Source organism: Lepidochelys kempii, chromosome 19 (genome assembly GCF_965140285.1).
Source record: "Lepidochelys kempii isolate rLepKem1 chromosome 19, rLepKem1.hap1, whole genome shotgun sequence".
In the NCBI taxonomy this organism is placed as follows: Eukaryota; Metazoa; Chordata; order Testudines; family Cheloniidae; genus Lepidochelys; species Lepidochelys kempii.
Window position 1 is genome coordinate 9,238,157 of NC_136398.1, and position 23,846 is coordinate 9,262,002.

The following is a 23,846-nucleotide window of genomic DNA, read 5'->3' on the forward strand; positions in this document are numbered from 1 at the left end:
ATACTGTTAATCAATCTGCACCAGGGAGGACAGATCCTGGGGCTCTAACATACTTTGAAAAACAAATGTTTTGCCTCTTGGAATGGATCAGAGAGACCTAGTAGCAGGTATACCCACTCTGCCCCCTCTCTGATTTTCATCCCAACCTTAGTTATGCACGTTGCAGAATATTCGTTATAACAATCAATATGTAGTTGGCTTATTTTTCAGCAACAAAGCATAAACTTTCCAGCGAAGTGGAACTTGCATGTCTTTGCCAAAAGGGTGTTCCCTTCCTCCTTGGTTATGATTTAAAAGGGGAAACAAAAGGGTTCCTCAATCTCTCAGTTCCTTATCTGCAAGCTTCTGCCCCTCTGATGTGTGGGTTTTATCACCAGCTGTCAAGGTTCCTTCCCCACTCTGAACTCTAGTGTACAGATGTGGGGACCTGCATGAAAAACCCCCTAAGCTTATTTTTACCAGCTTAGGTTAAAACTTCCCCACGGTACAAACTATTTTACCTTTTGCCCCTGGACTTTATTGCTGCCACCACCCAGCGTCTAACAAATATATAACAGGGAAAGAGCCCGCTTGGAAATGTCTTTCCCCCGCAAATCCTCCCAAACCCTACACCCCCTTTCATGGGGAAGGCTTGATAAAAATCCTCACCGATTTGCATAGGTGAACACAGACCCCAAACCCTTGGATCTTAAGAACAATGAAAAAGCAATCAGGTTCTTAAAAGAAGAATTTTAATTGAAGAAAAAGTAAAAGAATTACCTCTGTAAAATCAGGATGGTAAATACCTTAGATGGTAATTAGATTCAAAACATAGAGAATCCCTCTAGACAAAACCTTAAGTTGTAAAAAGACACGAAAATAGGAATATCCATTCCATTCAGCACAACTTATTTTATCAGCCATTTAAACAAAACAGAATCTAACGCATATCTAACTAGATTGCTTATTAGCCCTTTACAGGAGTTCTGACCTGCATTCCTGCTCTGGTCCCGGCAAAAGCAACACACAGACAGACAGAACCCTTTGTTCCCCCCCATCTTTGAAAGTATCTTGTCTCCTCATTGGTCATTTTGGTCAGGTGCCAGCGAGGTTATCTTTAGCTTCTTAACCCTTTACAGGTGAAAGGGTTTTTCCTCTGGCCAGGAGGGATTTAAAAGGTGGTTAGCCTTCCCTTTATATTTATGACACCAGCAACAGGAAAACTTTTTTTGTGGGAGCCCGGCCCCTGGTAGAAGTTCTGGCAAAACCATCCCTCTCTTCAATGGCGTACAGGATCATACCCTTATTAGAAGAGGATAAAGGAGCTTTGCTTAGTTTCATCCAGGAAATGCCCCAGCTTTTCTCAAAAGCGTTGCTACAAAAATAGTAAAATAATGAAAACGTCCTATTAAAAATAATACTGTCACTGGAAAACAGCATCGACCTAGAAAAAATGAAAACCCTGAGTCATATGATTGATGCATACTCAAGTGCCTTTTACAGGAGGTTGTTGCTCTGTTGGTCGTTAAGTCTTAGCTTCCTAGAATCAATGAGCTCTAGTGACTAATTCATCCCACACAGAATGCATAAAGCCAAAATGGCTTCACTTGTTCATCCAAAATTCCTCCTTCTGGCAGTGCTGGAGTCTGAATGTTATCAGTCAGTTCTGCAAATGTTTATCCTCATTCGTAGGACCAGCCCTGTGAAACTTTACTTTGGAAGCTGGATGTTTAAAAAAGAAAAAAAAACATTGGTGGTGTGGCTTTTTGTGTGTGTGCTAATTAAGGCAGATGCTCGCTATGTTGGGTTTGAGAAATGGACAGCTGGAGAGGGATGGACAGCAAGGGAATCAAAACAGCTGGAAGAATATTAGATGAATGAAGCCTGTATATTTGGGCAATAAATAGTCCAAGAATCCCTAATCTGGACAGATAGACATTGGCCACTGTTACATAGGCGTGACTGTTTTAATCGCTCCTTCTCCACAATTCACGGACAGTCTTTAAACCCCTCACTCTAACAAGAACAATCGTATCTTAGTTGGGCAGAGATAGAGATTACTGTTGATCCTCCAAAGCCACCTTCAGATCCACCATATGACTTCATGCCAGGACTGGAGTCAAAGAAAAGCATAGGTTTTAGACCAATCTGACTGGAGCAGTTTGGATTTATAAAAGGAGGCATTGTTTAAAGGCACTGCTTGGAACCTGACAAAAGTCCTGGTCTTTCCTGTCTGAAGAGAGGATACTTGTCAGTTTATTTCCCCTGCCAACTAGAGCAAAAAGGGCAAGTGGAAGGAAGAAACAATGTTTGCATGTACATGTTGGAATCGTACCAAACCCAGTACCCAGAATCCTCCCAGGAAGGCAAATCCAATGACCTCTAGGAGGTTCTTCCCAACACAGACAGCTCTGTGTCAGAGAATTGTTTGACTTGGAAAGTATCTCTCAGACATCCATCTTCCTGATGGGGGAGGGCTCCCACAAAACCATCTTGAGAAGATGCTATTGAGTCTTGATTGGAAGCTTTCAAAATGACATGGATTCCATCCTCTTCCTCAAAAGCATGGAGATCTGCTATTAATAAAAATGAAGGTTCAGCTTGAACATTAGGGAAAGTTTAAATCTGAGTAATGTTTATTTTAAGATAAGATCAGCTTCTTCTCTTGCTCACTTCCGTATTCTTATGTGCATGATTCACCCCAGTCCTGCTTCCTTTTCAATGTAATACATATTTATATATCTGCGTTTGGCAAATGATCAGGTAGGGTTTTAATACTCTTGTACCTGATGAATGGTTCACTATCAATATCATAAGGAAATGATAAAACTCAAAATGTAATCTCTTTTGGGGAATTAATTTTAGACCCATGAAGCTTAGCATTTATATTTTTCCCATTTGTAATTAGCACTTTGAAATTTTAGAAGTTCTTTGCTGAAATGGGATAATTCAAATAATTTGATGTTCATACAAAACTCCCATTTAGTTTGACAACAAAGTATTGGATATTAAGTTAGAATCAGGAACCTACTATGAAGTGAGCTGTAGCTCACGAAAGCTTATGCTCAAATACATTTGTTAGTCTCTAAGGTGCCACAAGTCCTCCTGTTCTTTTTGCGGACCTACTATGTTATCACAATCCCAAATTGTGCCCCAGAACTGATGGGTCCATCCTGTCAAGCCTGAAATACCATAGTATAATAAAAGTATGGTACCGAATGTGAATTTCAAGCAGGATTCTTATGTATTCAGTGCAGTGTAGACATTCATAATTAGTGGGTCACCAGAAGATGCAGGACTCTGCACTGATCGGGATCAAGCCCTGCATTAAATCTGAAATTTAGTTCACTTTAATGATCTGTCTAACTACTCCCCCTCCCCCCTATTTCTTTGTAGATGATGAAGTTTGCTTGGGATAACTACAGACGATATGCATTCGGAAAAAATGAACTTCGACCACTAACTAAGAATGGACACATTGGTAACATGTTCGGTAAGTTGCCACCGTGTAAATGCAAAGTAGTAACAGCACTGCAAACTCCCATTTCTTCTCCTTTCCCCTTGCTGCAGAGAAGCAGCCTGTGTAACCTCAGCCTCTTTCCCCTTTAACAAAGTGGGTATCTGGGATTTTCAAAGGAGCCTCTGGGAGGTAGGTGCCCAACTCTCATTGGTATTCTGTTGAAGCTGGGCCAGAGGCGAATTACGGTTTTGTGGGGCCCTGGGCCAGAGCAAGTGAAGGCCCTCCCCACCCCTTCCGCCTGCGGTCCCTGCTGCCCCCTCTCCCCCACCCTTCTGGCGCTGTTGCTGGGGAGCAGGGTTGGGGCGCGGGAGTTTCCCCCGCCCACCTAGTGTTCCTGCCAGGGGGAGTGAGGTCGGGGCACGTTCTGCCCACCCGGCGTTCCTGCCAGGGAACAGGGTCATGGTGTGGGGGCTTTCCCCACCCGCCCAGTGCTCCTACCAGTGGGGAGTGGGGTCAGGGTATGGGGGCTTGCCCCACTCCGTATGCCCGGTGCTCCTGGTGAGGAGCAGGGTCAGGGCGCGGGGGCTTCCCCAGCAGGAGCGCTGGGTGGAGTGGGGCAAGCCTCCGCACCCTGACCCTACTTCCCACCAGGAGTGCCAAGCAGGGCATTGGGGTACCCATTTTTCCAGGGCATGGGCCCCATTGTTCCAGTGGCTAATCCACCACTGAGTTGGGCATCAAACTCTCTTCAGCTCCTTAGAAAATCCCAGCCTCGATCACTTTTTTACTGTATCTAGCACAAAGTGTGTCTTGGAGAGATGCAGAGCAATTACAAAACTGACCAATTTCTGCACTAAAACATGAAGTTAATCTCAACCTGAAAACATTACTCTTTGTCTCAACTGGTCAACGTCAGGATCTGACCAAATTCTGTTTTCTCTCTTACTGCTCCACTGTTGAGTGGGGATGTAGACTTCGTGAAATATTGAATAAGGGAATCAATATTAAAGACTCTTTACACTGTGTTGTATAATTTTTCTCTTTAGCAGATTAGATTTTTGAGGGGTGGGGGAGTGGCAGCTTGCATAATTTCAGTACTAAAACCTAATGGTAGAGCTCTCTGGGGATCCCAGTGCTGCAGAAGCAGATGGTAGGAGCGGAAAGGATGGTCTTGTAGCTCAGTTGCAGGACTGGAAGTCAGGAGATCTATTTGCAGTGCTCCACGAAGTCCTTATGTCCTTAGGCAAGGCACTTTGCTTTTCTGTGCCTGCTTCTTTGTGTGCAACAGAGATAATACTTATGTCACGAGAGTATGGGAAGGGTTACTTCATTAATATTAGTGAAGTTCTTTATGTTTCTTGGGTGGAAGCCAGAGATGAACTGACAGAGCAGCTTGGGGAAGCTTGCATTGTGCCTCATTGGTCCAGTCATTGCTATCCCAATCCCCTTTTTCGGAAGCACTGGTTTCACCCAGCCGTTCCCCCTTCCTCCCTTTTCTCCAGCAATACCAAGAACATCCTGCCACAGGTTGGTTTTTCGTTTAGAATTTGCATTTGCTGCATCACTTAATCTGGCATTTTCCATTCTGGTGAACTTGTCGGAATTCCTGAAGGAACGCAGCTGTAAACAGACAAAAGATATTGAAAGGTTTTAAATGTGTTTATCATGCTAAAACAATTGGTGGTGCTTATGCTTGCTTGTAACGTGTCTGTGAGGGCTCTCAAGGAAAACACTCTCTGGAGCAGAAGGGTTTGCAGACAATCACTGAAGAGATGCTACATGGTGCCTTTCATGCTGTTAATATGCTTTTTTCCCCCCTTTCTAAACTGCTGCTTAGTAAAGAAATGAAGGACTAAACAGTCCCTTGCTAGAGTATTGTATCCCTGTCATATTAAAATGCATTTAGAAATTAGGGGAATACTGATTTGTCTCATACAATGCCTTTTTATTCCAAACCACAGATGTACCGTAGGCAATCCTGGTATTCTCCTGACCTGAGGTGTCGAAATTCAGCTGAGATTTTTTGCTGCAGCTGCTTGCTTCTGTGTGGGAGGAAGGACACCTTTTTGGGGTTATTTTAGAATATGTTTGTGTGACTGAAAAATATTCCAGTTCTTTAAGGGTGATAGATTTTTCCCTGTTCTGTACATGATGCTCACTTACTGCTGAACCGTCAATTATCAGCAGCGTCACCCCGAGAAAAGCGGGGGACCTGTTTTTCATCAAATATGTTTGTGCAAGTCAAAATAGAAATACAAACTGAACATTCACCTTCTGGTGATTCTGTTTCTGCTATCATAGAACAGTGATGTGTTTGCCCCTGCTTGACCATCCACACAGTCCATAATGAGCAGAGCAGAACTCTTCCTCTGCTGTCTCCAAACCTGTTACTTTCTTTCCTTCTCCCGGAAACCAGCTCTGCTTAGGAGGGGGCAGGTTAGGACTGTGAAAGGTTCTCTGCCCATTTTGTCTTCCATATAATGCCCCTTCATACATGGGGATCCGGGAGAGAGAGACTTCTTCCTGACCTCTAGAATTACACCAGTGGCCAGGTTTGGTGGTGGGGTTATCTTCTCTGAAGCATGCATGGCATAGACATGAAGACAAGGTCCCAATGTTATTTAACCAATGGTCTGATCATAGAATACCCAGGTTGGAAGGGACCTCAGGAGGTCATCTAGTCCAACCCCTGCTCAAAGCAGGACCAGTCCCCAACTAAATCATCCCAGCCAGGGCTTTATCAAGCCTGACCTTAAAAACCTCTAAGGAAGGAGATTCCATCACCTCCCGAGGTAACGTATTCCAGTGTTTCACCACCCTCCTAGTGAAAAAGTTTTTCCTAATATCCAACCTAAACCTCCCCCACTGCAACTTGAGACCATTACTCCTCGTTCTGTCATCTGCTACCATTGAGAACAGACCTGACTGAGATCAGCTACGACAAATTATTCTTACACTTTTACGTGGGTAAATAATGCACCAAATCCTTCTCTTATAACCAGCTTGTACCAGGACTTTCTAATTTTCCATGTACAGCTCGTTTGTACAAATAATACCCTCCCCCATTGCAATAACTTATGATCTTTTTAGAGACCACTAGCCAGGGGCTATTGGTAAAGACTCTTTTTTGCTCTCCTAACCTTCCATGCTCACCTGGGGTGGGGAGGGGGTGAACTCATTTTAGAACATACTGCCATTTGACATCCACTTGGTGGTATCACTTCAAATGAATGCCGTCAGAATTGCTGGATCACACAGCTGAGGGCGTGGAGAATGTTCTGTGGTGAAGGACTAAATCCCATGTCATGCTAAATTTCAGGCACTCTAATTTTTTCTACAACTTCAGGATTTTCATTATTCTCCGTAGTCTTTCCTCCATTCTTAAAGACCCTGACTTGAGTGGGAATAGCAGGTTACTAGCACCTCTCAGGATCAGACCCAAAACATATTTGTTTAGAAAAAATGTCTGTAAGTATGGCTATGCAAGAGGATGTAGCTACGGCTACAAATTGATAGGGACAGGGATATATTCTGTTCCCAACTGTAGCTTAGACCTGTGTGACCTAGTTATTTAACCCCTCTTTTTCTCTGTTTCCCGGTGTTCCTCTCTTTGGTGTTATGAGCCCGAACTAATCACTATTTGTAAAGCATGTTGAGATCCTTGGAGTAAAAGAGCTGGAGAAGGGCAAAGTTACTATCTAGCGAGGCATTTCTGATGCACCTGTCACGGTAATAACTAGCATTAAATAACAGAATTATTATTCTGTCTGCTGCTGTGTCTGTCATATCTGTTTACTTTTTGGACAAAATGTTCTTAAAACCTGTTAGTCTTGCAGAGTTTATTTAGCTATGGAAAACAAGCTAGATTCCATTTCTAGTCATGCATCAACTTGAATTGTCAGTTAAATTTTAATTGCAGAATCTTTATTACAGTGATAAGTTAGGAAGTTTGATTTTTAGATATTTCATGGTGTATGCAATGCTGGCAGCTAGAAAAATCCATCTTTTGATTTGTAACCTGAGCCAATTTGCCCTGCAATCACTGACAGGAAATAAATATGGAACTTCACAATGCTGTTAAACAGCCTGTTTTCAGAATCTAACAGCATTTTAATATACTAGTTTTGGTGAAAAAATAGCCATCTCTAACTAGATCTGGATATTGCATTTAGCACCTAAAATTGTCTTGTCAGGGCTTCTGCTGCTTTCAGCATCTGCTGAATTTGTACCATCTTTGTGAATCTTTGCAAGTTTCTCTGATGTGAATACATGGGAGGACTGTCATATTAAGGACACGGTCAGGTCAGCAGTACTAGACGGCAAGGATCTGACAGCAGCTAGGTCTCAATGATGTAAAACTTTCCGAGTTCGTCCTTGCGGGTTGCAGACAGCCCTGGGATTGCTCCATGCTCAGCTGTTTGGCGACCGAGTACAACAGTGTACCAGGTACTGCATCAACAATTCCTGGGAAATGAGCGGCTGCATAGGCTCAGTTCATTTATTTGGCCTGGAGGTTTGAGAGCTGCCTGGACGGTATTGACAGCCTGCTTTGCAGATGGGATGTTGTCAGCCTCAGCTGCTCAGAAATGGTGTGCTTTCGAGTCCCTGGGTTGAGCAGGGTTGTAATGACATGGGGGAGGGAAGAGGGTGATTTTAATAAAATACATCTTATTTAATTTAGTGCTTTAGAATGGTGCCCAAATGAAGGTTCTGGAGACTGAGGTCCTCTAGATTTTGACATAATTACAGCATGAGCTGTGCCAAGGCAAGCTTTCTAACCCTGCTTTCTACCATGCCTCAGCCCTAACCTGGATAGATTGATCACCTGGCGAGGTGACAGTGTTGCTCAGCATCAAGAATCTTTTGATCCTTGGTCGCTCTGAGACTGCCGTCTAAAAGATCAATGAATGCCAATTTTATTGGGGGTTTTTTTCATATGGACACTTCTCCACTGGCCTGAGACCACCAAACTCATTCCGCGTGGACTCCTGAACAGTCATGGAATGTAGCAACTTTTGGTCACCACCAACTTGAACAGCTGAATTCACACAAGCTACTTAGATATAAAAGGCTCTGTATTCCACTATCTGTCACTTGATCCATCTTGTGGTCCCCCCCTGCCCACCTGGAACCACACAGTTTCCTAATAGCTGCATGTTTTGTTGTTTTGCGGTGGTGTTGTAGCCTTGTTGGTACCAGGATACTAGAGAGACAAGGTGTGTGAGCGAATGTCTTTTATTGGACCAACTTCTGATGGGAAAAGAGATGAGCTTTGGAGCTTACACAGAGCATATTTTGTTGTCGGTGACTTTAGCAAGGAGACAGGAAGGGAGCAATCAGCCAATGAGAAGCAATAGGCGTTCATGTATATGTATTTAATGCAGGAAAGGTAATGGGATGAAAATATTGACTGGAGCAACAAGAACAGAAATGCATGCTCGCTCTGTCGAGTTTTTTGGCTCAAGTAGGTGCCTCTTTCCCTGTGATCACAAAAGTGCAAAACCCTGGAGTGTCATTTTATCTGATTGAACAAATAATAGTTCTCAGAATTTGCATCCAGAATTATTCCCTCTGACTATCACATTATGCAGTTTGCTTCATGTGCTTTTTAGGGAGAGAAACATTCTTCCCCCCCTCCCCACCCCCCACCCCCTGGCAGTGCTAATGAAGATGTTTCCGCTCTTCCTGGAACACTGTTAGCCTTTTCTCTTTTTTTTTTTCATTTTTTTCAGTCGCATATTACCCGGTTGAATGTTGTTTTTAAGGAAGGACATTTTGTATTTACACTATTTTTGCTGCCACTGAAATCCGTAGCAACAAACCTATTTCCTGTCAGTATGAAGCAGTGATTCAGGCTATCCATCCAAACAACAGAGTCAGTGGGTATTTGTTAATGATTCATATTGGAACTGACATGTATCCATGTGTCTGCCCCACACCCCCCAACCTGCCAGAGATTGCGCCTTCCGCATAAACAAGGCACATCTTTAACCTTCCAGCAGGCGCATACCTACATCTCTCTTCTCCAGATTGTGGTGAGGGTGGTGGTTCCCTCAAACACACTAATGCCTTTTAAAAGCCCTGAACGTGATCATTAGCTGATCAGCATCCCACTGCCCCGCAATGGGCTAAAATCCTTGCTTTTGTGGCACTTGTGTGCCCTGGTGGTCCAGGGAGTAAAAGTTCATGACATCTATTGAAATCAGGCTGCCTTTGCTGTTCTATGGTATATTGTAACTAAAATACTCCCCCATGTTTAAAACCAGTTCGTATTGTGGGCACTGTGATGTGACTGTGTTCTTCTTTGATAGTCAAAGGCCTCAAGACTCTCAATGTTCTGAAGGCTTCCCAGCATGTTAGGGGACTTTTTATGCATATAAAGGCTATAAAATACTTCAAAGCAAAAATGTGTTGCAATAAACATAAGCCAGTATCCAAAGCCACCCTGGCAAGACTTTCAAATTGTCCAAGTATGGTGCTAACGTCACGTACAATCTTAGGGCCTCATCCGAAGCCTGGTAAGTCAAAGCTCCAGTTGACTCCAGTGGGCTTTGCATCAGAGTCAGCGCGAATCTATATTACACGGAGTTGTGCAAACATTGGATTTGAACCATGTGTCCTTCCCTCCCCTGAATTTAGCTTTGAGTTTCAGGTTCAGACAAATCCCCAGAACCCAGATTTCTAAGATTTTTGTCCCACAATGCCAAGTTCAGATGCAAACTCCAAAGGTTGTGCGTGCTTGGATCTAGAGTGTTAGTTCAGCCCTTTAGATACAGGAGACAGCTGAGAAGTGTTGACTGCAGGATTTTGATAGTAGAAAACCAGGCAACAAAAACATCAGCATAAAGCCATTAATCACCCCTTGTTTCCTCAAGAGCTCTGTGAACTATCCGATGACCCTGGGCTGAGTTTTGAATGTAATGAAGCCAAAACCCAGGAAAGTATCTTCAAATTTGCTGAAAACATTCTGCACAGAAACAACCCTCAGAGAAACAGCTAGTAAGAACATAAGAATGGCCATACTGGGTCACACCAATGGTCTGTCTTGCTCAGTCTCCTGTCTTCCAACAGTGGCCGATGCCAGATGCTTCAGATGGAATGAACAGACCAGGGCAATTTATCGAGTGACCATCCCCTATCATCCAGGCCCAGCTTCTGGCAGTTGGACGTTTAGGGGCACCCTAAGCAAGGGGTTACATCCTTGACCATCTTGGCTAATAGCCATTGATGGACCATCTTCCATGAATTTATCTAATTTTTTTTAACCCAGTTATACTTTTGGCTTTCACAACATCCCCTGGCAACACGTTCCACAGGCTGATTGTACACTGCGTGAAGAATACTTCCTTTTGTTTGTTTTAAATCCTCTTCCTATTAATTTCACTGGGTGACCCCCTAATTCTTGTGTTATGTGAAGAGGTAGATTACACTTCCCTATTCACTTTCTCCACCCCAGTCATGGTTTTATAGACCTCTCTCAGATCCCCCCTCAGTCGTCTCGTTTTTTAAGATGAACCATCCCCGTCTTTTTAATCGCTCCTCGTGTGGAAACTGTTCCACCCCCCCAATCATTGTTGTTCCCTTCTCTGCACCTTTTCCAATTCTAATATGTCCTTTTGAGAGGGGACAACCAGAACGGCACATAGTATTCGAGGTGATTTTATGTAGTGACATCACATTTTCTGTCTTAATATAAACTTGCAGATAAAAGCCTACAAAGGAAGAAATTCCTGTTCAAAGACTGTGACTAGAGAGTAGTATCCAAGCGCTTTTCTAGATGACTGGGAAATATGAAGCAGAAGAACATATACTAGTATGCAAGAAAGGAGCAGTGTTTTAGCAGCCCTGAACTCTTGTAGACAAGGATATTAACTAATGCTGGGCTGTAATTATCTGTTTTTCTTTGTCTCAGCACTAAAAGACAAATTTAAAATGCAGTTTTAAAAAAACATTTAAAGAAAAATTATCCTTTTCTGGATGTTGTTTGTGCCTCATTCTGGACTCTAATTATACAGAAATAATTGTCCAGTCTTCACTGATATCAAGCCTGTGATTAAAAGGTGGCCAGCTGATAATGGGGATGGTTGGACTACAGACTGATTCTTTTCAGTATTATGGAGATGATGGTAGCGATTCTGGCAGCATTGAGATTTGCAACATCAACGCCAGTCAATACAGCACACCAAAGGCTGACTTAATTTTAATGCAGGATTTGCAGAACCGGATGGCAAACGTAGAACAGTCACTGACAGCATAGATCACCCATCTATAGGTTACTGTATCTCTTTCTTAAATGTTTAGGCAAGCTTATCTTCCAGGCCCTATGTGCAATCAGATGCCATACATACCTAACTTACACAAACACATACAGTGTAGCTTAGGCTAGTCATAACAACCCTATATTAATCATCAAAAACCACAGGCCTGTAATTAGTGAACATCAGAGTTAAGGCTGTACAATAATTGCTCAACGTGGGGGCTGTGAGTGGTTGATAGGGAGACAGTTGAGGTTGAAAAGAAGAACTGACGGGTAGATCGGGGCGTCTGGTGTAACTGCTTTTTACACATTGCATTGGTGGGTTAGGCACTTTGGCTGCCCAATTCAGTGAATTGGTATATTTTATGTGGGGAAAAAAGAGTATATGCTGTGTTATTCCATACCTGTAATTTTGGCCAGCCCTGGAGTGTCCACACAGAGCACGCACGGCTGGCTGCGCTGAGTGATCCCGGTGGGGGAAGGTGCATAGGCAGGTGACAATTCCGAATGCAGTAAAACCAATGACCCCTGTCCTGACCCATAAACCTTTCCCCGAAACTCTCCTATGTGGTTTAGTCCTGGGGAGGAGGTAGGAAGTGTGAGCTCTTTGGATATTAGAGGAGCCATAACAAGTGTATAACCATTATAGTCTGCTTATGCCTGCTGCTTTTCTCACTTGTGCGCCCAAGAACCGGAACACGACCCCTGAGTGTGTGCATTTCCTCAGCATGGACTGTATTTTTCATTCTCTCTTGTACATGTTATTATATAAACCCTAATCTGCAGTTGAATCTGCATGGATGGGCCTTTTCAGACTCTCAGTGAAGTCACCAGGACTCTCATAGATCATTATTTATTTATGACTGTAGTGGCTGGGAGCCCCTGTCACAGAGTAGGACCATATGGTGCTAGGCTCTGTACAAACACAGAACAAAAAAAGACAGTCCCAAGGAGCCTATATGGAAGGAATGGTCTGTCCTGTGCAGAGCTGACTGGATGAATAGAGCTGTCGCTCGTGTGACGTCTGAGTTCCTGAAGATGAATTATGTCCCTAATGGTATTTTTAGAAATATGGGCATTGTGTGTTGTTCTCTTCTGCCTCCTTCCCAACCAGTCCACCCTCCCCGCCAAAAAAGATGAAGAACGCCAGAAACTCGTCAGAAAATTGGAACAAATTTAGAACATTATTTATTTATTGGGAGGGGAGGTGTGTGTGTATATATAAATAATCAGAAATATCTTGTGGCCTTTGGCATTGCAGCTTTTGTTTTTTTTTTAATTCTGCATTTGACTTCCCCTTGTCTATTCAGAAAGGAGAGGTAGAGATAAATTATGTAGCAGGAAGCCCATTTCTTCACTTTATTTTTAATTCACTGCTATCCGTCTTTTTCAAAAATGAACTTCTAAGAGACTAGGTAGGGTCAGAACCGGTCTTGTTATGTTAGCTTTTAATTTTAGGGCTTAACTCCTTTCTCATGGGTTTTTTTTTTGTTTGTTTGTTTGTTTTTTTGTGGTGTTACCTAAGTGCCTTAAACTTGAATTATTGAATAATCATCTAGATTAGTGCGAGACTTTGCCTGTTTTTCATTCACCCCCTAAGTGATCCCCTGTAGAACTGCTTCTTTTACAGCATTGTGTTCTGTGTAATTTCTCGAGGTATCCTCCTTCATTCCCTGTATTCTCTCATCTTTCTGAAACATGCCTCCTTTTCGCATGAAAGAGCTGAAAATGGCTTGTCCTGTTTAATACCTATTTAGCATCTTCCCATAGGACATTGACTTTCATATCTGATTTGTCAATGATTTCAAAGTTAGCTTCACATGGCAGGCACTTCAATTCTGAGACCCTCACAAATTTTTAAAAATATTCTCTTTTGAGATTAAACTTCTCGGGCATGTTCTGTCCCCAAAAGATAAAAAGGGAAAAAAATATTTTTTGCAGAAGTTTTGAAGAAAATCCCTTCAGCCTTTTCTTGAGTGATCAGAATTTTTTTTTTTGGTCTTAATAAACATGTTTAAACGTTTTGTGGTACTTTGTTGTCAAAAGTTCTAATGCACCGTAATGCATGTCATATGTGATTCCCCAATGGAAAAGCGGATTGTGCTGGACTCGAGTTAAAAATTGATTGAGGAAAATCAAGATGCTGTAGATGAAAATGGTGTCATACAGGCATGATTCATTTTCCATATCAGTTGCAATGTACAGTGCATATGGTTGCTCAGATTTACAAACATGCAGTTAAAAACACCTACGTATATTTCCATTTTTTGCCACAATGCTTTTATTTGAACATATGATCACATGCAGCTGTATTTTCTTCTGGGAGAAATACTATGTGATTACAACATTCTGGTTGAAACTTTGCACTCAAAATCACTAAATTCCAAGCGATGGTGCTCATGGAAGCCGTAACTCAGCCATATTGCACATATGAATTCCTAAAAGCCATGTACATGGTGCTTTCTGCACGTGATAGCAAATAATTCAAGGACGTAGGAACTAAGAATTGAGTTTTCCCCTTGACTGACGGTAGAAGGGCTTCCACTGATTTCACTGAAGCTCTATCCATGTATCTGAGGACAAAATTTAGCCTGTAGGCATTAAAATTAGCATTATAAGAGCATAAAGTGTTTCTTATTCCAGGCGGGCTGGGTTCTGGTTGCTGTGGGAATCAGTATTTTGAATTTCCTGATTCCTCTGCACAACCAAAATTCTAAGTCTAACATACTGCTTGTTAATGTCGCCTTTTGGTTTTGCAGTTAGTATGTCCGAGCAGTCAGAAAGCCGTTTAAATAGAAGTTCCTGCCCTCCCCTCCACTCTAGTCCATCTCTAAGAGTCTGATCCTGTGAAATGCTTGTTGGCGTCCCATGATTCCCATTGGCTTCACTGAGTTATGAGGGTTTTTGGAACCTTGCAGGGTGGCACCCAGAGAGCCATTTCTAATACTGGCAGTTTTAACCAGAAAGAAGAGGCTCATTTTTAAAGTGTCTAGCATCTCCAGGCACTGCACCTCCCATTCAGCTATACACTGAACAACAGAATTATTTGTATTTGAGGGGAGAGGGAAGCTTTATCCCTGCCCCTTTGGTTCAGCTCTAAGCATGTTCATTTATAAACCATCAGAAGGGTTGAGTTCTCAGAGCATCACATAAGAGAGCGGTACTTTTCCTCCCCAAACTAAAATGCTCTAAGAAGCTCCTCCGAATGAATCTTCTGTATCATTCACTGAGGAAGAAATATTGTCTAGAGTTACAAGTTGCTTCTCTCCTTTCCTGTCATAGCACATCTGCCACCGCCTTTTGGAAAATGTATCTGGAAGTTGGAAGGGCACCTTCTTTCTGATTATTTTAGCAAAGTCTCTCTCTCTTGAATTATAAGATGAATTAGCAGCCTCTGCTCATTAACTGCTAGCTATGTCTCTTGAAGTCCATGGATAATTGTTTTAGATGGGATGTGTGTGTTCACTTTAATAGGCCTGCTGAGGTACCTCTCATTTACTGATGCAGTCACTCAGAGTGGCATGTGAAGAAAAAATAAAAAGTATATAATCCTATTACCTTTAACCAGTCTAAACGTAATTTCAGACAGACAGAAGAGAAACTAGAAGCTTTTCACTCCAACTGTATGTCGTCCCCATCCCTTAACCTGTTTAAACTGTTGTATCCAGACTTACGCCTCGCTGGTTATCAAATAACCTAACTTTGCAAGAAATAATCATGTCAGTTTCACGACATCCAAGTGCTGTTGCTGAAATGAAACAAAAAACCTCTCTCCCAAAGGAGTATTTGTATAATTCATGCTTTCACTGTCTCACTGAGCTCTCCATAGCAGATGTGCAGACTTGCTGCAGTAGGCCCTTAAGGTCCAATACAGCCAGTTTCTCCCTTCAGAAGCTCTTGAGTAGAAAGTAGTTCAATTTGAACTCCAAGAAGTTTTGGGTGATTTGATAATACTTTACACAATGCACAATGCCTGTCAGCAAAAGATCTCCACACACCTGAAATGAGTTTTACAGATGAAGAAACTGAGGCACAGTGGATTAAACTTTGGGATCAGACACCACTAACACTGTCGAGCCAGGCCTGGTAATAAAGGTACTATTACTATGCTGTGCATTTAACTTTCATATCAAGTGCCTCCCCTTTTCAGAGCACAATAAGAATCTTGTCAGATAGCTTTGGTCACCCTCACTTCCCATTGTAGTTTACCTTGCCATATCCAACTTTCTAAATTAACTGAATATCTTTCTTTCTATTCCTCCCTGGCACCCAACTACCCTTGTTCAGAGAGAGACAGCAGAAAATTCTTTTGAACAACAGACGTAATTCTTTGGGGGAGATTGAGATTTGAAAACCATGAATGGTTTATAATACAAAATAATGATTTCCTTCCCAGCTGGAGGAATCCACGTACAGTATTGAATTTGACCTTAGCAACCAAATAGCTAAATCTCATGGGGCTCTTCTGTATTTGGTGCCAGGTTTACCTAGTAACTGTGTAGCACATATGCTGACACACATTGTACAGTACAGGTGGAATTGTGATTCATTAACACTTCCTGTGCATTCAGAGGATCGACTCATGTTAACAAAGAAAAACAGATTGAGATGTCTTATAGCCAGATGTTTGGGCAGGTCTTATTAATGTGGTCTCTAGAATTCTTCTTTTTCCAATGGGAAGTGGAGTATCCTCATTTGGCAAACAGCTCTCTCAAAGTTCTGCCGACACTCTGTAGCTATGTACAATAAAACATCCCATTCCCAAGACTCGTACAATAGGATTATCTACCCTCATGTTTTCTGTGCTGGTTTGCAGGAAATGATCTGTGCTTTTATTTTTCCTCACTTTGGGCAAGAATGACTTAATTAGTTCAGAAGTGTGCATCCTTACCTCTTAGTTCTCACCTTGATATAGGTGTGCACTGTTTGGGGCGGTGGTCACTTTTGCAATGTCTTGAGTGCATACACTGACTGGAGTGAAGTGGGTGGATTTCTGATGAATCTGTTAAATAATTATCAGGTAGTTGCAAGACAATTAATATCTGCTGCTTTCACTCTACAAATGTCCATCTATCTGATTGCATTTTTAGCATGTGTGTAGGATATAAAATATTTTGGGGTTGTAGGTTGGACTTATGCACAAAAAATAGAGCAAGGAGAATCAATGTGGAGGAGACAGAAACATTCTGAATATGAGGTGTCTTGTAACTCGAGCAGTGGTGTATATTTAGAATGGTTTATTTGGAAAGCAAAAACAAATGAAGTTACTCAAAAGCAAATAGATTTTTAGTTTGCAGGAGAATGTGCTAATAAGAATGGAATGGATCGTTTCTAGTTCTTAGACTAATTTTTGTCTCTTTTATCTCTTTGTAGTGGTACTTTATTGCTCTGATGTAGTTTGTTTAAGGTAATGTAAACTAAACAAAGGGAACAAAGTTACACAGTGTTATATCTTTTAAATTCACAGACAAAACTACATTAGAAAATAAATTGAGTTAAGGCATTAACTGTGATCTGTTGTCATTGGGATTAGCAGAATTTGTGGTAAATAATATTGTCTTGATGAAGTGGTAGAAACAATATATAGATTGCTGAAGTAGTAGGATGTAAAGGGACAATTTTATAAGGCCTTAATTCAGAATTTCAATTTATAAAGGCTTGTAAACCTCTTTGTTACATTTACCTAGCTTTTCTGTTTAATTTACAGTAGCTGAACAAGCACTATGCCTCTATGCAAGAAAGCTAGTGACAGGAGAGAAATCATTAGCAACCGATTTGATCCTTCTGATTATTTGATCACAAACTTATTTTCTCTTGTTCCACCTCTTTACATTTTGGAATCTGCTTTAGAATCAGATTATATCACTCAACAGTGATTTCTCAAAAAAAGTTTCCATATTAGAGTGTAATTAACAGAGTGGAAAAGTTAAACTTGAAACAATGGGACCTTTGGACTGTAAAGTAAAGTTAAAATTGAAGGCTACAGAGTGTTTTATTTTAGCCAATATATGCCAGCATGGGGAAGAAGGGGGGGAGGGGGGAATGAGTAGCTAATTTGCCAATCTTGAGGTGTTTGAGAAGGGCAGAGTGAAGATCAGCCAGTTCAGATGACTGAGGAGTAAAGATGGGGAACTTGATACTACAGTTGACCAGATTTTGGTAGGAAGCCAATACAAGAAGAGGTGTTTAGTGAGGGTCATGGCTGGTATTGTTCTGTGACTCCCATGTACTGTTGAGCCTTATTTGTTGCGTTGTTGTAGCCGAAACTGAGTTTTAGTAATTATAATTATCAGAGAGCTACAGGCTCTTCCAAGGCCTCTTTGACATGAGTTGACAGAGTCCTGTGGTTCCTAGCAGACATCTCTAAAACCACCTACGCACGTGATGGGCCTTCTTGCCATCAGCAATAGAGGCCTGATAGATTCAACCCTGCTTTCAGACTCAGCAGTGAGGGCCACTGAGGCTAAACTCTCCTCTCGGCCCTAGAGATCGGCCTTCAGCTCAAAACTAAGGCTCCACTGGTGAGGCAGATGGGGGAAACCTCCCCTGCTGCTTCCCTTGGTGTCCCTTTTCTGTGGATAAGTAGGGTTTCAGCTTCCGGGGTTGTCAGTGAGGCACTTTGCACAAATACTAAATTGGATGAGGCAGCATGGTCCATTGATAGGACACTGCACTGAGAGCTAAGTTCTATTCCTGACTCTGCAGCTGAGCCGATGGGATCCTGGGCAGGTCGTTTCCCTTCTCCGTGCTTCTGTCTCTCCATCTGTAAAATGGGACTGAAGAGCCTGGTGGTGTTTGGAGGAAAAGTGCTGTGTCAGAGCTACTGCTGTTATTATTATTCAACTTGGTTCAAAGCTCTTTTTAGGGGGAGGGTATGGGCAAGGGGAGTTGTGTTCCCAAAGCTTCAAGGATATTGGGTTATTCATTCCCAATCTGAACCCAAAGAAGTAAATAATAGGATTTGCCTAACAGTGCAGCCAACTGGGTCTGTATTGTTCGATTTTCATTTGGAAATGAGTAAGGGTCTGCTTCTGATTAATTTACTGAATAATAATAATAATTCCCTGGTGACTTCAGTGCTAGAATATCAAAGCACTTCATAAATAATTTAATCCTCATAGCACCCCTAGGAGATTGGTCAGTATTAACTCCTTCTGCCCTTTTGTGGGTAGAGGAAATGGAGACAGAGAGAGACTAACTGAGCAGGCCAAGGTCTAGGACAAAGACAGGATTAGATCTTGGAAGTTCCTGGCTCCCAGCCTCACACTCCATCCCCCTAGACCATTCTGCTGAATGATGCTCTCAGCCTTGGGTTCAAAACCATATTTTCCAAGACATTGTCAAACCAAATTAATAGCCTTCTTTGACAGGGTAACAAGCCTTGTGGATAGGGGGGAAATGGTAGACGAAGGCTTTTGTTACTGTCTCGCATGACCTTCTCATAAACAAACTAGGGAGATACAACCTACATGGAGCTACTATAAGTGGGTGCATAACTGGTTGGAAAATCATTCCTAGAGAGTAATCATTAGTGGTTCACAGTCATGCTGGAAGGGCACATTGAGTGGGGTCCCACAGGGATCAGTTCTGGGTCTGGTTCTGTTCAATATCTTCATCAATGATTTAGATAATAGCATAGAGAGTACACTTATAAAGTTTGCGGATGATACCAAGCTGGGAGGAGTTGCAGATGCTTTGGAGGATCAGATTAAAATTCAAAATGATCTGGACAAACTGGAGAAATGGTCTGAAGTAAATAGGATAAAATTCATTAGGAAGGAACAATCAGTTGCACACGTACAAAATGGGCAATGACTGCCTAGGAAGGAGTACTGCGGAAAGGGATCTGGGGGTCATAGTAGACCAAGAGCTAAATATGAGTCAATGGTAACACTGTTGCAAAAAAAAAAGCATACATCATTCTGGGATGTATTTGCACGAGTGTTGTAAGCAAGACACAAGAAGTAATTCTTCTGCTCTACTTGGCTCATTAGGCCTCTCAGCTTGAGTATTGTGTCCAGTTCTGGGTGCCACATTTCAGGAAAGATGTGGACAAATTGGAGAAAGTCCAGAGAAGAGCAACAAAAATGATTAAAGGTCTAGAAAACCTGACCTATGGGGGAAGATTGGAGAAAAGAAGACTGAGAGGGGACATGAGAACAGTTTTCAAGAACATAAAAGGTTGTTACAAGGAGGAGGGAGAAAAATTATTCTCCTTAACCTGTGAGGCTAGGACAAGAAGCAATGGGCTTAAATTGCAACAAGGGCGGTTTAGGTTCGACATTAGGAAAAACTTCCTAACTGTCAGGGTGGTTAAGCACTGGAATAAATTGCCTAGGGAGGTTGTGGAATCTCCATCATTGGAGATTTATAAGAGCAGGTTAGACAAACACCTGTCGGGGTAGTCTAGATTAGAATAATACTTAGTCCTGCCATGAGAGCTGGGGGTTGGACCAGATGACCTCTCAAGGTTACGTCCAGTCCTACGATTCTATGATTCTGTGATTGTGCAGTGAGCTTTTGCAGAATTGCTCAAGGCCTAACCATCTTCACAGTTTGCTTTGTTGCCAAAATAATCTTGAACGGTGTGAAACCATCTGCGGAGACCCTCCTCCTCGGAGTTCTGTAACGTACTGCTACCACCTGTGGGCCATCTCATGACATGATCTCAGGCAGCTACCAAAGCCTTTGCCTGAGTCACTGGGCAAAAAGGCCAGAAGTTCAGTGTGGTCTCAGAGCAATATTAATAAGCTAAACCAATGTAATGGCTTCCTTTCTCGATTTTATTCTATCAAGGCATTGATTTTAATCAAAACCAACTCAATCTGTTGAAGCCTTCAGTAGCTACAGTTACCAGAAGAAAGGACGTCGGCGTATCAGTCCTTGGTTTCTGCCCTCTGCGGTGCTGCGGCACCCCAAGAGGTAAAGCTGAGTAACGTGTCCTGAGTGAATTCTTCTGTGACGAGCAATTAACAAGCTCATCATGTTCCATGGAACCAGCATCCTAATTTTTATTCCAAACAAGGTGTCGGTACTAATTTTTGTTTTGACAAATACGATTTGACATAAGAATAGTGGGAGTCAGGGCCTTTCATTTTTGATCTAGGTTTACATTGCTATGATCTCAATTCCTCTCCCTCTCTCTGGTTCCTTTCAGTTGTAAGCTTGGTTATTAAAGTTAGCAAGAAGCCATCTGAAAACTCTTTGCTCTGTAGCGTTTAAACAGCCCTGCTATATGCAAGACTAAGTATGATAGCTTTTTAATGACTTGTGCTGTTCGCTTTGAGCGTTGGCACAATGGATTACTGGGGGGAGGGTGTTGTTTTTTTTTTTTTTAAAGAGCCTTGCTGAAAACAAAAGATTCAGTTTCTATTCAGTGAGAAACGTCAGAAGAGAATGTTGACTAGGCAGCTGAGTCAGGACTTCTGGGTTTTATTCCCAGCTCTGCTGCTCATTCTGTGTGTGAGATTGGTACAAGTCTCAAACTCTCAGCTTCCTCTCTTTCAGAAAGGAAGCAGTACTTCCCCGTCTCCAAGGGGTGCTGTGAAACTTAATTAATGACTTTACCCATCATAAGAAGCTGCAGATTCAAGTCATCAGTGTGCTGTTGATTTCAGTGTTATGCATCTCTCTCAGCAGATGCGGCAAGGTGCTATAAAACCTGGTAGGTATGGCAGTTAGATGTCACAATGCCTGCAAAAGAGAAATGGATGGATGAAGCATACGTGGTTCCAGCTAAATTTAGACAAGACAGAGGTAGAGCTAATTGATACAGGGAAGCACTTCCAAGAGTTGGCTGAGATGCCATCCTTTGCCTGGCGCAGGGCAACCGTGCCCCCTTCTCCACATTGCGAAGGCAGTACATCGTCTCAGCACTGCCCCTTCCACACAGGTAACAATGCTAGGAGAAACAGTCCATGCCCACTCCTGTGTGATGAAGATCTGACAGTTGTGATACCATGTCATCACTTTCTCTGTATTGAAGGAGATGACGCAACTATGAAGTGCAAGGGTGAGGCTGTTGAAAACTGAAGGCAGGGCATTTTTGGAGGAGGGTCCTAGACTGTGAAACATCCGACGAGAAGAAATTAGGCTGAGCCCAAATCTATTAGTGCCGAGGGCAAAATGCAGATTAATTGTGGGAAGCTCATGGCAAAATCATGCAAGGCTGAAAAGAGCTCGTGCAGGGGAAGAAGATTCTCGTTTTGCATATACCAGTGCATGAGCATATTCTTCATGTCCTCAGGAACAGCAGCCTGCTAAGCAGAGTACGGTGTCCCTTTTGGAATGTCCTTGTCTTTAACTGTCTGCAGTGGCCCCAATTTAGCAGGGTATTATAGCACCTTCATTGGTCGCTAGATCAAATTGATACTCTCAGTGCCTCTCCAACACCCTTGAGGCAAGTGATCCTGCAGTCCATGTTCTGAAAACATCCATGGAGCAGGAGTGGTGACCTAGAGCAGATCTAACCATGTGTTTGCAACTACAGCAGACCTCTATTTAACTGTGAAATGCTCCATTTTTCTGTATCCAGACACAAGCTCACATTAAGTTGCACAAGACAGAGAACACCTTTCCGAAACTAAGTGTCACAGTCTTTGGAGTTGCACCATGGTGGCACTTCTTGGGATCATAAACCTGTTGTTCATCATGGTGATCTAATTCCTGGCATCAGCATCAAGTGCGGGAGCCAGCTGGAGTCTTTGGAAATGGCAGCTTCTCCTTCTTTGGATAATAAGCGAGGCCTTTTCAGCTACATGTTTGCTGAAAGTGTCACTTGTAGATCTCCCCTAATGAATCTTGGGAGACAGACTCATAGTTGAAAGAACAGGAGTCCTTGGGGCACCTTAGAGACTAACAAATTTATTTGAGCATAAGCTTTTGTGGGCTAAAACCCACTTCTTCGGATGCATGCAGTGGAAAATACAGTAGGAAGATATATATTCTGTATATACTGTATTTCCTACTGTATTTTCCACTGCATGCATCTGATGAAGTGGGTTTTAGCCCACAAAAGCTTATGCTCAAATAAATTTGTTAGTCTCTAAGGTGTCATAAGTACTCCTGTTCTTTTTGCGGATACAGACTAACACGGCTGCTACTCTGAAACCACTCATAGTTGAGAGTCTCTCAAGTCTGACCTTTGTTATCATTTGCTATAAGGAGCTAGTGGAGGACAGATCAGTTGGTTAGCACCTGTGAGGATTGCATATGAAAAATAGGCGGGTTTCCAGGGAAGATAAATGGCTCAGATTATGTGGAGGATCTGAGGTATTTCCCTCTGTAAAGGGTCCCTGAAAGCAGAACTGCTAAAATGAGGGGTCCTTTCTCGGTGGGCTGTTACTTTGCATGCCCACTTAATTTAAACCTTCTGTGACAAAGGGAAAAGCGAAATTCAGTCTGTATTGTGAACATATGATCCACTCTGTGGGCTCTCTTCTTGGCTAGCCAACATCTTGTGCTTTTTCTTTTCCCAGTAAGGCACGCACTGTGTTAGAACAGCCAGCAAGGCCCAGGGAATTGGACTACTGTGCGAAGGGTTTGTTTTGAATGCAACAAAGGGGTTGGAAATTCTGCACCTGGCAGCACTGAAAGGCTTAGGAAAACCGAAGGTTGTTTGCCTGAGTTATGGGCTGTGCCTTTTAACAGTTGGATCTGATAAGACAGCTCCAGAGCAGGAGACTGCAGCCCTTTGGGTGCAACAAATACATAATACATTTTCTGGAAGCCTTGTGGGGCCAGGGGAATGTGTTCACAACATACTTAAAGATCTCATGAGCACAAAAAGGTTCTCTGTATGTGTCTCCTTTTTCCCTTCATGTTCTCTCTCCTTCCCTGGTTTTGGCCCCTCCTTCCACTCCTGCTCACTTCCCAGCCACATACCTGCAAGTAAAGCAGCAAAAGGAAATCCACCTGTTACTGTAAATTACATCGTGCTGGTCTGTCTGCATTTGGAGCATTGGAAGTAAGAAGCCGAGGAGCTTTGCATGGCCACCCTCTGGCACTTGAGCCTGGATCCAGAAGATAAAACCGCAGTGTTCTGAAGGCTTGAGGCTGTCTTCGTGCTGTCTGCCTCGCTATGCGTCAGCTTCCAGAGAGACGGCAGAAGTGCTAAGCCAAAGGTATTGGCAGAATGTCTGGGGAAAGGGA

General features: G+C 42.5%; 1 protein-coding gene across 4 annotated transcripts in view; it reads left to right on the top strand.

Moving 5' to 3' along the window:
* The window catches only part of MAN1C1 (mannosidase alpha class 1C member 1), an 89,286-nt gene that overhangs the window by 24,331 nt on the left and 41,109 nt on the right, over nucleotides 1-23,846 (top strand). For all 4 annotated transcript variants that reach the window (XM_073317874.2, XM_073317873.2, XM_073317872.2 and 1 more), the window contains one exon: nucleotides 3,376-3,472. In XM_073317874.2, the coding sequence (XP_073173975.1) occupies nucleotides 3,376-3,472 (97 nt within the window). The remainder of the gene's footprint in view (nucleotides 1-3,375; nucleotides 3,473-23,846) is intronic.